The sequence below is a fragment of the Eurypyga helias genome, unplaced genomic scaffold (genome assembly GCF_000690775.1).
Source record: "Eurypyga helias isolate BGI_N326 unplaced genomic scaffold, ASM69077v1 scaffold7485, whole genome shotgun sequence".
Lineage (NCBI taxonomy): Eukaryota > Metazoa > Chordata > Aves > Eurypygiformes > Eurypygidae > Eurypyga > Eurypyga helias.
In genome coordinates this window covers 23,238-35,226 of record NW_010249479.1, presented here as the reverse complement: position 1 = coordinate 35,226, position 11,989 = coordinate 23,238, and the positions used below count along the sequence as shown (strand labels likewise).

Genomic DNA, 11,989 nt, shown 5'->3' with positions numbered 1-11,989 from the left:
CTGTCAGAGGTGCTCGCAAATAAGAAGACAATGTTCATGCAATTAAAAGTGAAAAATTGGTCTGTCATCTTCCAGAGAAGAGGTGACCGCCTGGTGTCTTCTGAGCCCATCAAAGAGGACGCGCGAGCGCACAGCAAGACACCAGCTAAGAGGATGATGATGGACTGGCGGTGAAGCACGCACTTTGGAGGTGCAACATGGCTGCAAAAGTACCATTTGCCTTGCAGATAGGGGTAGGTCTGGTGTCCAAGGCCCTCAGAACTGAGGTCACCAAGGGAAAGCCTTGCAGAGAAGCCCCTCCTGTGACATGCAGAGGGATACCAGGCTGGCCGACCCACGTTAGGAGGATGCAGGCTTCCAGCTTTCTCCCAGTCCATCCCCAGACAGCCCTCAGACCTGAGCAGGGGTTTGCACACAAGGTAGACGTGTCCAGAGGTAACGTTGCAGGGCAGAGACAACCCCACCTGCATGGCACCCTGCCTTCAGCCCCAGCACCCATGTCCCTGCCGACTGCAAGGACTGGGATGAACCGCAGTGCCGTGGTCCTCAGAAGAAACAGCCTCTTGGCAAAATTTCCTTCCCCAGACGCACAACTTACATATGGGAAAACAAAATATCCACCTGTCCTGCTATTTCAGCAGCCAGCTGAGAACCCCTGTGATGCTTCACGGGCCATCAGCTAACCGCTGCAGCGGAACGGCTTTATGCTTTAACCCTCTCAGCCCACCTCAAAGGCGAGGCACGGGCAGCACAACTCGGAGAGGGCAGCTTTTTCTCCTGGGAAGCTGAGAAATCTGCACACGCACATCTGGCCGTGTGTTTCCAGCACGTTTAATAGAGCGATTTTCCAAATGCTGGCTCAGTAGTCGCTGACCCGTGTAGGTTTGGGGTCCTCCAAATCACACGCACAGCAGAAATCGTTCCCCATTCAGGTTGCTCGTCAAGGTCTGGTTGTGGTAGGAAGCAGAGGTGGGTCCCTCCTCCTCCAAAGCTCAGAGGGTTGTGTTCTCAACTTACCCCTAAATAAAAATCCACTAATTAAAGAAAGTTACATACATCTCTCCCCTCTTGGAAATGAACTCAGAAATGCTAAAATACATTGCTTAGATGAGCCGACTGGTTTGCAAACCCCTTTTTTCCTCCTTGAATACCAGCGCTCTCCTTCCACCCGTGCCCCTCATCACGCTTCCACTAATTACTCGGAGACATACGGCGTTAGGACAGGGAGCTGGCTTGTGCGGCTACGCGTCGAGACCCTTTGCACGCCCAGGCAAGCGCGTGCGCGCGCACAAAACGGCCTCGCGCGCTGCTCACGCTGAAAAACAAGAACATTCGGAGAGCAAGGCGGAGCGGCAGATGGACAGCAGGAGTCGGGGAAAGGGACAGCGAGGAGGCAAGAAAACCACCCAAAAAATTGCCTTGAACCCTATGTAGTTGGTTTTTCTGCTCTCTTCATTATTCAGACCCACAAAATAAATCCACCACACTTTTAAGTTTCAACAGCAATTAATGGTTGAAATTAAGCAATAGCTGCCTAATAGTGATTGAAATTTCTTCCTAGATCAAGTTTCTCCCATTTGTTATGAAAATAGTTTGAAACTGATACAAACAGTTCAGTTCACACATAAATATTTTAAAAAGAGAGAGAGAGACTGATTTAGTCTATTATTTTATCACAAAGTATGACCAGCAGGAGAAAGCTTATTATACATGACTGTCACTGACACATTACAAAGTAATAAAACACAAAATGCAATTCTGAAAAAGAAATTGGAATGAATCTATTGCAAGAGCGATTTTTATTGTTCTTTTGAAACGCTATTTCTACCCAGGTTTGCTGTCAAAATGGCAATATTTTTCCTAAATATTTCCATCTTAATTAAAACCAGCATTTTTATTGAAAAAAATGCTTGGGCAAACCTCTCCTGCCAGCTCGAGCTGCACCGAGCAAGGATGCTAAGGTGCTCACCTCGCAGGCCTGCTGCTGAGCACAGTTACTACAGGTTGGAAAGAGCCCGTATCCCCAGATGGCAGCGACTGGGGCACCGCATCCCGACAGGGTGCGCGTCTGTATGACCTTAATCATGCCTTAATTTAGGCAGCACGATTGGAGAAGGTGTCCAAAGCAACAAACCACACGATTACAGGGGTGAAAAAAATGCACTTTTGGTGGAGAGAGAGGTAAGAAAAACAGGGATGCAAAGGGAGGGGATGTGGCTTTTGCTGGCTGGCACAAGATAAGTTATGTCCCAGGCTTCTGGGAGAATATCGTAACCAGAGGAGAGAGAGATAAAACAAAAACTAATTGCTAGCAGGTCACATTCATTAGCTCCTCGCTCCTCTGCCCGTTTCTGGCAGCCGAGTGCCCTTCCTCTTGCCGGGGACAAGGAATAGACCTTGAAACCATCTGCTGCCCAGATGCGTAAGTGTAATTATACTGGAAGGACTGGGCTTGAACGCCCTGCTCAGGCACTCCCAGCCCCCTGGAAAAGAGCAGCCTTTCAGCCCAAGCCTCAGCTGCAGCAAGAGATGCTGTGGGACCACAAGCCACCACCGCTCCAGAGGAAGCATGTCCACTCGGAGCAACCCGGTCGCTTGCTGCCAAGAGAGTCGAGGGCATCCCAATGAGACGTCGTCCCTTGGCATCAGCCATCCTGAGCTCAGACATCATCCTGACCTCAGGGATGGCTCTGGGATGGACACTCGCAATAGTGGGATGGACAGACACTGAGTCTCAGCACCCATAGAAGGAACTCCTACGGAGCGCCCTGGAGCGTGCCTGGGTCCCGGGGCTGCTCAGGAGCTCAGCGAGTGAGGATGATCTTCCTTGTCCCCCTTTTAGTCCAAGGGGAATGATTACTGATGCGTCTGAGTTACTGCTCCCCACTTTGTCTGGGTGCTCCTCTACCCCTTCTCTTCCTCTGCTCCAAGATTATTTCTTTGGCTCCCGCAGTCTTATTTTCTCAGCATGTCAGCTCCTCCACGGAGGCACCAAATTGCTTGCTGCCCCACACGAGCTTTCCTTTCAGCTCTAAACCTGCTGCTTTCTCCTCTTTCTGCATTTCCCTGTCCCTTTCGTCTACCCCAGCCACTACACCGGTCAGAACAGCACGACTCTTTCTCATTTTCCAGCTGCCCCCCCTCCTTGCTGCAGTATCCTTCCAGAAAGAGCCCAAGTTTTGCCTGGTGGAAATGACTGTTATCTCCAGGACACTTTACACATTACTTCCACGCCATTTGGAGTTTTCCGCCCCAGTAGTTTCTGTTGTGTTTCTCATTTCACTCCCTGGGCACGTGTTTTAAAGGACCAGGGTCTCCTACTCACCGGTGAAGCCACGCAAGTGACAGGACTGCTAGAGGTGGAGACTTTCTTTCTCCCTAGGATGTCAGGACGTCACTCAAGACCCTCTGACGTTCTCAGTCTGGCATCACAGTATACGCATCAGTGATGATGACCCAAACTTGCACGCGGATGACCTTCAGAGGGAAGGATGCTTCCAGGTCTGAGCACATGCTTCACGGCACGACAGCTTGCTCTGTGCAAGGAGAGACCGCCACAAGCCTCCCAGCCCCACGCAATGGCCTGGTACCCAACCCACGCCACTCGAATCCTCCATGTCTTACCACGCAGATGCAGCATGGTTCTTCCATAAGCACCTCACCTCTTGAGAAGTTTCTACGTAAATCCTGGGGACGTCTGTGACGTCGGCTGTGCAAACCCCTTAGCCCAAGTGTTGTTTTACACAATGCACTGCAGCCCCTTTTAAGCACCTTTCTTCAGTGCTGGCAGAAAAGGGTGGGGAGAAGATGGCAGCTGCTGCCGAGTGCGCTTCCAAGCTCTTACTCAAAGGAACCGCCAGCATCCGGATGCCAGCACAAATTCCCAAGGAAGCACCCAAACTTCCCTGCACTTAAACAGTCCGTTTATGTCTTGCTTGCATGTGGAAACTGGGGATCTTTCATGAATATTTACAAACTTGCCGCAGAGCCAAACATACCCAACATGCCAACATACATAGCATCCCACCCATCAGAGATAACTCAGCTTGATGACTCGTGCATTATTCCCATCCTTTGGTCCCTATCCACTCCCTAATGGACTCCCTTTCTTCCTGCTCTTCCACGCCAGCACAAGGCAGGAGACAGTCACTCGCACAAGCCTGTCCGTTACTGATGGAAAAGGGCATCCCACAGCACTGCTGGCTAAATCTTGACTTAGCAATTTTCTCCATGTAAAGATATGTTTTAACATTCAATCTTCCCGAGCAATATAGAAATGGCCCCGTCTTGGTGGGTCATGCAGGCTGGGGTTGAGAAAGGAGAGGAGAAGGCATGATTTCTTTGAGGGATATTATATTCTACCTAGTGATTACAGAGCAGATGAAACCCTCTCAAAAGGATTATCTCATCCAGCTAAGAGATGGCTTTTTAATAGATGGACAGTACGCCTGCACGTAAGACTATCGAAGGGAAGGCACACCCTTCGCAACGTGTCTCTGCTTCCATGAGTTTGCCGGACAAAGTTGGAAAGTAATTAAAGGTTGGTCAAAAATTTAAATAAAATTAAATTGGAAAGGAGAAACATCAGAACGAATGCATGGCGACCAGCTCTGTGAAGCCAGAGAGACAGCACGGAGATCTAACCTGTTATTTTGTCAGCCAACTATTCCCTCAGCGCCGACAGAGGCTTGTTTTGAAACCCAGCGACGATAAACTCAATTAAAAAATGAGGATGCCCACCAAGTTCGGGAAATGTTTCACCTACTGCAGATTATCGCCGCGTACCTGTGCAACGGAGACGCTCTTACGGTGTCGAGCACAAGTGGAAGCCTCACCTCCTGCTTGTCCAGCAAGGCACCAGAGGTGAGAGATCACCCTCGGTCCCCAGCAGCAGACATGCCGATGGGATGCCAGGGTGGAGGAGAGATGGAGACGCCTGCCTACCAGGGAAAGGGAATCAACTTGCTTCTGGCCAACAGTGTTTAACGAACACAGCTGGAATAATTCGCTCGTTTGTTTGTTTGCCTTTCTAGGAAATTCAAAAAACAATACAAAACAACCCCAAACCCACTGTAAATAAATAAATAAAGTTGCATCCGACGTGCTTTGGAAGAGTACGATACGCTTGCAAATTCTGCATGCGCAAAGGGAAGGCTGGATTCGGTGGATAAGTTGTTCATTGTAAATTATTTGTTCAGTTCTAAAATCCACACAGAAGCGTAAGGGTAGGGAGAGAAGGAAAACAGTGAGCAGGGAGAAGGGAGGATGGGGAGGGTGGAAAGAAGGAAAAAAACCCACCCAAACAGGGAAGGAAAGCAGGCAGCAATGATTATAGGCCATTTTGCAATGTGGCAGGAACATCTTCCTTATCAGCTCTGTTATCATCGCCTTCAATTTAAAGGCTTTTTATTTAAAGGAGGGAGGAAAAAAAAAACCACCCAAACCCAAAAAGTGCCTGGGAGCGTGCGAGGGAATGGCTAATGGGGCTGAAGCGGGAGCTCACGCTCGTTGCAGCTGCTTCGTATGCGCAGCATCAGGCCTCGGAACCATCGCAATAGAATTATATGAGCCCCTGAAGACTCCCAGGCAGGATGGCAGGGAAACTGATGTAATTACCAACATTATTACCATTAAAGCAAAATAATAATTTTAATTACAGCTAGGGCTTTTGGGGCTTCCTCTGATCCTCCCTGCCCCTGCGCAACATCTTGCACGGTCTGGCTCCAGGCTGTGTAATGGGACAGGGCAGCGACGGTCCCTTTCTTTCTCTCTCCCCCTCCCCACCACACACTTTTCTGCACAATTAAAAGAAAAAAAAAATCATAAAAGCCACTGTTTCAACTACACCATCATATTAGGGATGGAAACGGTGACCAGCAGCTTGTGAAGGCTCAATCCCAAAGGCTACTCCCCAAGCAGAAGGGACTGCTGTTGATGATAAGCGCCTGCCTGCCTCCCAATTAAAATAAATTGGTAAATCAGGGCTGAGTTCAGGAGATGTGACACCCGCAAGCTGGACTGTAGTTGCCTAGCCGATGCAGTGTGCTGCCCAGAAACTTCCCTTTCTGTTTTTAAACCCCTTTCCCACAACCCTACCTCTCACTGGTGTTTGCTTCCGCTCAAGACACGACGAGCATCTTCCCAACCCGGATGGCTGTGGTTACAGACGCAGTGGGTGCCTGTTATAATTCATATCTCCTGTCAAGTTGCAGATACTTTTTCATGGTGCAACTGTCATCTGGTGAATGGCTGGAGTGCTAAACGGCAGGCTCTGGCCCAGAGCCTGGCTGAGGGCAGCTTTTCGCTGGAAGGTGTGACCCCGTAATACATGTTACAGGTAGCAAACTTGAGCGATTTAGAAAGTAACGGTAAGACTGAGGTGGGGAGAACGCCAAAGGAGGGAAAACCCCACTGGAAACTTTCTGAGGGAACATTCAGCAAAGCAACCAACAATTAAGTGACCTTTCTGCCAACACATGAAGACCGATGATGCTCCAGGGCCAAGAGTAGGGCACGGATGGCTGGAATTTGAACAGCAGGCTCAGGATGCTGAAGGATTTACAGGGGAAAGCAGCTCTTCATGAGAAAGTACCAGACTTGCCTACCACAGCAGACAACGGCCTAGATGGCAGGACCCCAGACGTGGTCCTGTAGATGGCACAGCACCTGGAAGGAGCAGATGCCTAAGAGAGGTTTGCAGAGCTGTGCCTTCTAAGCGTAAGCTTAAAGGGTGTTCACGTCAAAGGCGAACAGAGGGCTGTGTGCCCCTGAAGGTCTCACACTTGAAACTGGGACAGGAAAGCCTAGCAGGCACCTATGGGAACAAGCCACCAACACCACACCAGGTACTCCAAAACCAACGTGGGGGCTTGGCTCCACTTCGCTCACTCACTTCACGTAAAACCCTTGACCATGACAATCCAACAGACTCCGTTTCCTACAAATCCAGTCAAATGGAAAAATAGATTAGAAAAAAGCAGATCGGGCTTGTCAGAAACCAAGGCATCACCACAACGGTCTGCCATGAGCTCGGCAATATATCTTTCCCAATTGAAAAACCAAACCCTGAGACTTTGAGAAACATGGTACTGTGGGGCTGGGGGAGGATGAGGAAGGTAAAAAAAAAAGAGAGTGCATGCAAGAGGTGAAGTGCAAGGAATGCATCCAAGAGCAGAACAAACCCTGAAGGTCAGAGCAAGCACATGAGCGGCTAACTAATGTTCTACAGCAGCACCACGGGGCACAGACCCAGGCACACGCGCCCTAGCAAACTGGAAAGCCATAAAAGTCTATTAACAGCAAATCAAACAGCAGTCAGCATGACAGCCATTAGCCTGAAATGAATACACGAGAACTTAATGAGCTCTGTCGAGGCCAGCTTGGTGAATTAAGTTGCCAATTCTAGCAGGATTCCCCTTTTCTTTACAGACTTGAAAGCGTCCGCACCGCCTCGTTGCCTTTTGACAAGCAAATCACGGGGCGCCCTTGCCCAGACGGGACGGACGATTACGCTGGAGCGACGTCCCTCTCCCGACACGCGGACCCTTGCTCAGCTATTCCAGGCAGGTGCCGGGGGTGCAATTAAGACACGACGGGCGCAGAGGACCAGTGGCATCAGCCTGACACACGAGTGATCGCCGGCCTGGGCATTCAGAGCGGCTGCGACACCGAGAAGCCAACAGTTAAACCACGCATCCCCTTCCCTCCTTTCCACGCTATATAGGAATCGCAGTCCACAGCAGCCCATGCTCAAATAAATTCCCATTCTCAGATCAAGCAGACTGTGTAAAACGCCAGGACGGGTATTTAGTGGCAGTATTGTTTTTAAAGGTCAGTTTACTTCATGTTCCATTTATTTATGCACACTCTTCCTTTGACTTTCCTAGTGCCACACAATAGCAGTGAGGTTTAAATAGCCTTTCTGTTGCTGCTCCATTAGCTAGGACAACTGCAAATCGATACATCCATTTATCTCAAAATTAAAAAGAGAAAAACCCTCATTAGCTGCCAATTCTGCACAGAGCCAGCCTATGCAAAGCTGCACTAGCACTTCTGCTAGCCTCTTCGCCATCCCTGAGCTCCAACCCCTGCAGATTCATTAGCTATAGGCCCTTCAGCTTGCGCTGGGTGGTCTTTGAGGTAGATTTTGCTACCCCCCCGTCCCGTCTACCCTGGTCTGAGCTGTCTACAGCAAGAGGGTGACCTGGGGGTGCTGTCATCTCCTACCATGACTGGCTTTCCCCAGCCTCAGCTGCATCTGAGTTGTCCCCTGGCTCTGGGGACCTCAGCTTCTGAAGGCACATCTCCACACCACATCACCTCCAGCTTTGAGTGGACAAGCCACAGGGCCAACCTGTGGTCCAGCAAAGCTCTCAAAACAAGAGGGCACCTCTTCCTCAAGAGCCATGTCAGCACACAGAGAGCGAATCCACTGCTCGGATTCCAGTAGACCGTAGCCCTTGGAGTCCTCAGGTGGTGGGACCCCATCCCTTGTTTTCACAGTGCCCGACAAGGAAACACTGCGGAACAGAGGTGCCTCCAGGATGCTGGCTGAGCAGCCAGTGGCTCATTACCTCCCATCGGTGCCCTTGGTTAAAGATCATGGATAGAAACTGGCACACGATGCCTCATAATTCGGTTAGGCCATTCTCCAGAAAAGCACAGCTCAGAAGGCCAAGGGGGTGCGCTGGGGAAGCACCATGTTTTCTACACCCCAAATAATTAGATGGTCCTAGAAATTCCTCTCGGCAGAACACTGGCTCACGTGCAAAGCAGCGTGACACGCAATAGGCAAGCTCTGGGGTCCAGCATCTTCTTCCTTTATTTAGTTTTCATGCAGCTCACCTGCCCACAGTTCCCTTTCCTCAGCCAGCCTTAGTTTTCCAGACCAGCACTGGACCTTTGCTCTCCCTGATCCCCAAGGCTTGATGCAGGTTAAGATCTGAACTGTGGAAGGCTTAAGATTTGCAATACAGGCTCTGAGGGCAGAAGCGATGAGCAAGAGGAGATCTGGCATGACTGCTCCAGGTATAGAAACACTAGGGCTTAACTTAGCCCCAATTCCCAGGGAAGAACACAGAAACCCACTTTCCGTTTCTCTCCACGTAGAGAAGGGAGTCCTCAGTATCAAGTGCTGTAAATAGCAAAACCAGAGGTAAAACTGAGGGCAGGGGAGGGGAGAGGAGACTATTCCCCTTCGGTCCTACTGACACGCCGTTTGCTCTGCAGACAGACCATCACCAGCAGGAGCAGCAGCAAGGCAAGACGGCCACCCATCACCTTCCAGAGCTCCGAGCAGAAAGGCGAGAGCCAGGAGCAGCTCGCGCAGCTTTTGCCAAGTCATTTCTGCAACGTCCGTGCTTTAAAGAGGAGAAGGAATGACTCTGACCCAGCGTCATTCGCGAAGGGAGGTTTCAGATGACTTGGCGCAAAGATGAGACTGAGGCTCCCGGCTCATACATCACAAGCAACCTAATGAAGAAACTTCATCCTCGCGGCAGAGGGACAGGGAAAGATCAAAGCCCAGCACGGCAGGGCATCAGCAGTCAGCATATTAAATAAACCGCTGTAACACAATCGTTTGCGCCTCTCTCTGTTACCGAAGACCGCTTGATTTCACCCATATAGGCGCACGCTTGACCTCATCCACGCCCCAAGGCATGCTCTGGGGAAAACAGGCTCTGCCCTGGGACCAGGACTCAAGAGGAAGAAGTTTCCTCCATAGAAGTACGTGAAATGCCCTACTAATCCCATTTTTCAAGTATAATGCCCTAACCTTGTTCCCCAAGCACCACCAACCAGCTTTCACTCCACATCATCCAAGTCTGAATTCCCATCAGATCTCTTAAGTTCCTGGCGTTTTGCTGCCAGGCTGAGCTCTGGATGCTGCAGCTTTCCCATGACTAGGTGTCACCTCCATTGCAATGGCCAGCACCGAGAGAGAGTGGAAAGAAGTTCTGGCAACTCTGTCTTTGGAGCTACTTAACACTTGGCCGGATAAAGCCCTGAGCAACCTGATCCAACGTGAGCGTTCTCTCTGCGTTAGTGGGAGGTTGGGCCAAACGACCTCCCCTGATCCCCTCCTACCTACGTTACTCCTAGGACATGATGGGACAAGTCCTGCTACAGGTTAAAGGAAACCACTGACAAGGGCAGAAGCTGTTGGAGAAATACTTAGTCCTGCCTCAGGTCACCTCCGAGACAAAAGCTGCACATCCTCCCTGGCTCAAAGGGTGAGAAAAAGAAACACATTCCCATTTCCACCTATTTCCAAACTTCATGTTTGTCATGGGAAAGACGTCGCCAAGGCTGCAAGGGCTCTGAGCTCCAGATCTCCTCTTCAACCTGCCTTCCCCCAAAACGCTGTCACCTTCTTTCTGCCCATTTTCAGGCAACAATAACTTCCAGAGGTTTAACCCTCACCCCCACAACCACAGCAAGGGTCCAGGGAAGGAGGACAGTCCCGTACTTTGGTGGCCCTCAGGCAGCCAGCTCTGCGGTGGCAACCAGACAGCAAGCCTGGCCACCAAGGGAAGAGCCAGAAGCCAGGCTGCGGTGATCCCTACCTCCGGGATGCGGACGCTGTAGGGCTGGTTGTGGAACCGTGGGGCATTGTCGTTCACGTCTCCAACTTGGATGTTGACCGTCCCTTTGATCACCTGCGGCCACAAAGATCACGACAGGGAGGGGATATCAGTTTTGTGCACCTAAAATAAAACTAAAGCAAGCTTGTGGCTGTGTTTTCTGACTTGGGCTTTTGGCAAGCAATGGTCAGGGATGGCCCCGCTCCCCAGACCTCCCCCCTTCCCTGGGGCGATGGAGAAGGTCCCCCAGCAACTCACGCTCATCCTCCCCGCTCCCCTCCACTCGTGCCGCAGACCATGAAATGAGAAGTCACACACTTACCCCTTGGCTGTCACTGACAGAAAATTCAACCGTGAATTCTGACTTAGTCTGAAATGGAAGGAGAAGAAAAACATGTAATTAAAGATACTGTGGTGTTTATCTGCAGATGGCAGGCTTGGGACTTTTAGCCAACATTATTACATGCAAAATGGTTGAGTATAAAACGCTGAGAAATATTAATGCCAGCAGGACTCCAGTGTATTTCACAGGCACCGAGAGCCGCTCTGCCCTGGGTCAGGAAGACGTGGGGACTAAGGAAGTAACTCCTCTACGAGCAGCCGAGCACTTTAAACAGACAACTAGGCTAAGGAAGATGAGAGGAGCCCGCTGTTTCACCTTCTTCAGCGTGCCAGCATGCCCCGGCTCTCTTTGCACTCCCGCCCGGTCCCCGACGCCGCAGGCTGCCTGCTTGTAGCTGGGAGAGGGAATCAGAGCAAGGCAGAGAAAAGCACTGTGACCTGGCACCACCGCCAACTGCGAGATACAGGGGCGATGCGAAAAGAGAAGAAAGTCCAAAGAAAAAGCTGCGTAATCAGCTTTTACTGGAGATGGCCACACAACATAGTCTCACTGAGGGTACCTGCCACGGAACATCGCAGAGCTGGGAACACTGGGATAAGCCCAGGGTCTGTCATATGAACTGGCTGAAATCCCGTAAACCCATAAAAAAATGCCCGTGCAGTCCTCTCTGCCCCTTATTGCTTTACCTAAATTAACAGCTTGGGCTGAAATGGCAATATATTAAAGTCACTGAGGCCGGGGTGAGGGACAAGTGGGGAAGAGCTTTCTTTTCCACCAGCAATCATTTCGCTCACATTTTACCACGGAAACACGCAGGGCTGGACAGCAAGACTTGGACCACCACACCTACCTGCTACCTGGGCACCGTCTGGTGGGTTGGGTCCCCCAGTCCCCACCAGACCTTCCTCCTCCGGCATCCCTTCCCACCCCCAGTGCCGCTGCCTTGCCCGAGCTGCAACAGCAGCTTGATGTTCCCAAAGCATCGTGCAGGAAAGGTTGGAAAGCAAGCCTGAAATGACCCTCTGTGCTGTAGATTTGGTTGGTTTATTCCTAATAAGATCCG

General features: G+C 50.7%; 1 protein-coding gene across 1 annotated transcript in view; it reads right to left on the bottom strand.

The window, feature by feature from the left end:
* The window catches only part of LOC104509431 (cadherin-23-like), a gene marked incomplete at both ends in the record, with an annotated part of 77,020 nt that overhangs the window by 62,745 nt on the left and 2,286 nt on the right, over positions 1-11,989 (bottom strand). Inside the window, 2 exon segments of the mRNA XM_010151371.1 lie at positions 10,566-10,658; positions 10,906-10,953. Of these exon segments, the coding sequence (XP_010149673.1) occupies positions 10,566-10,658; positions 10,906-10,953 (141 nt within the window).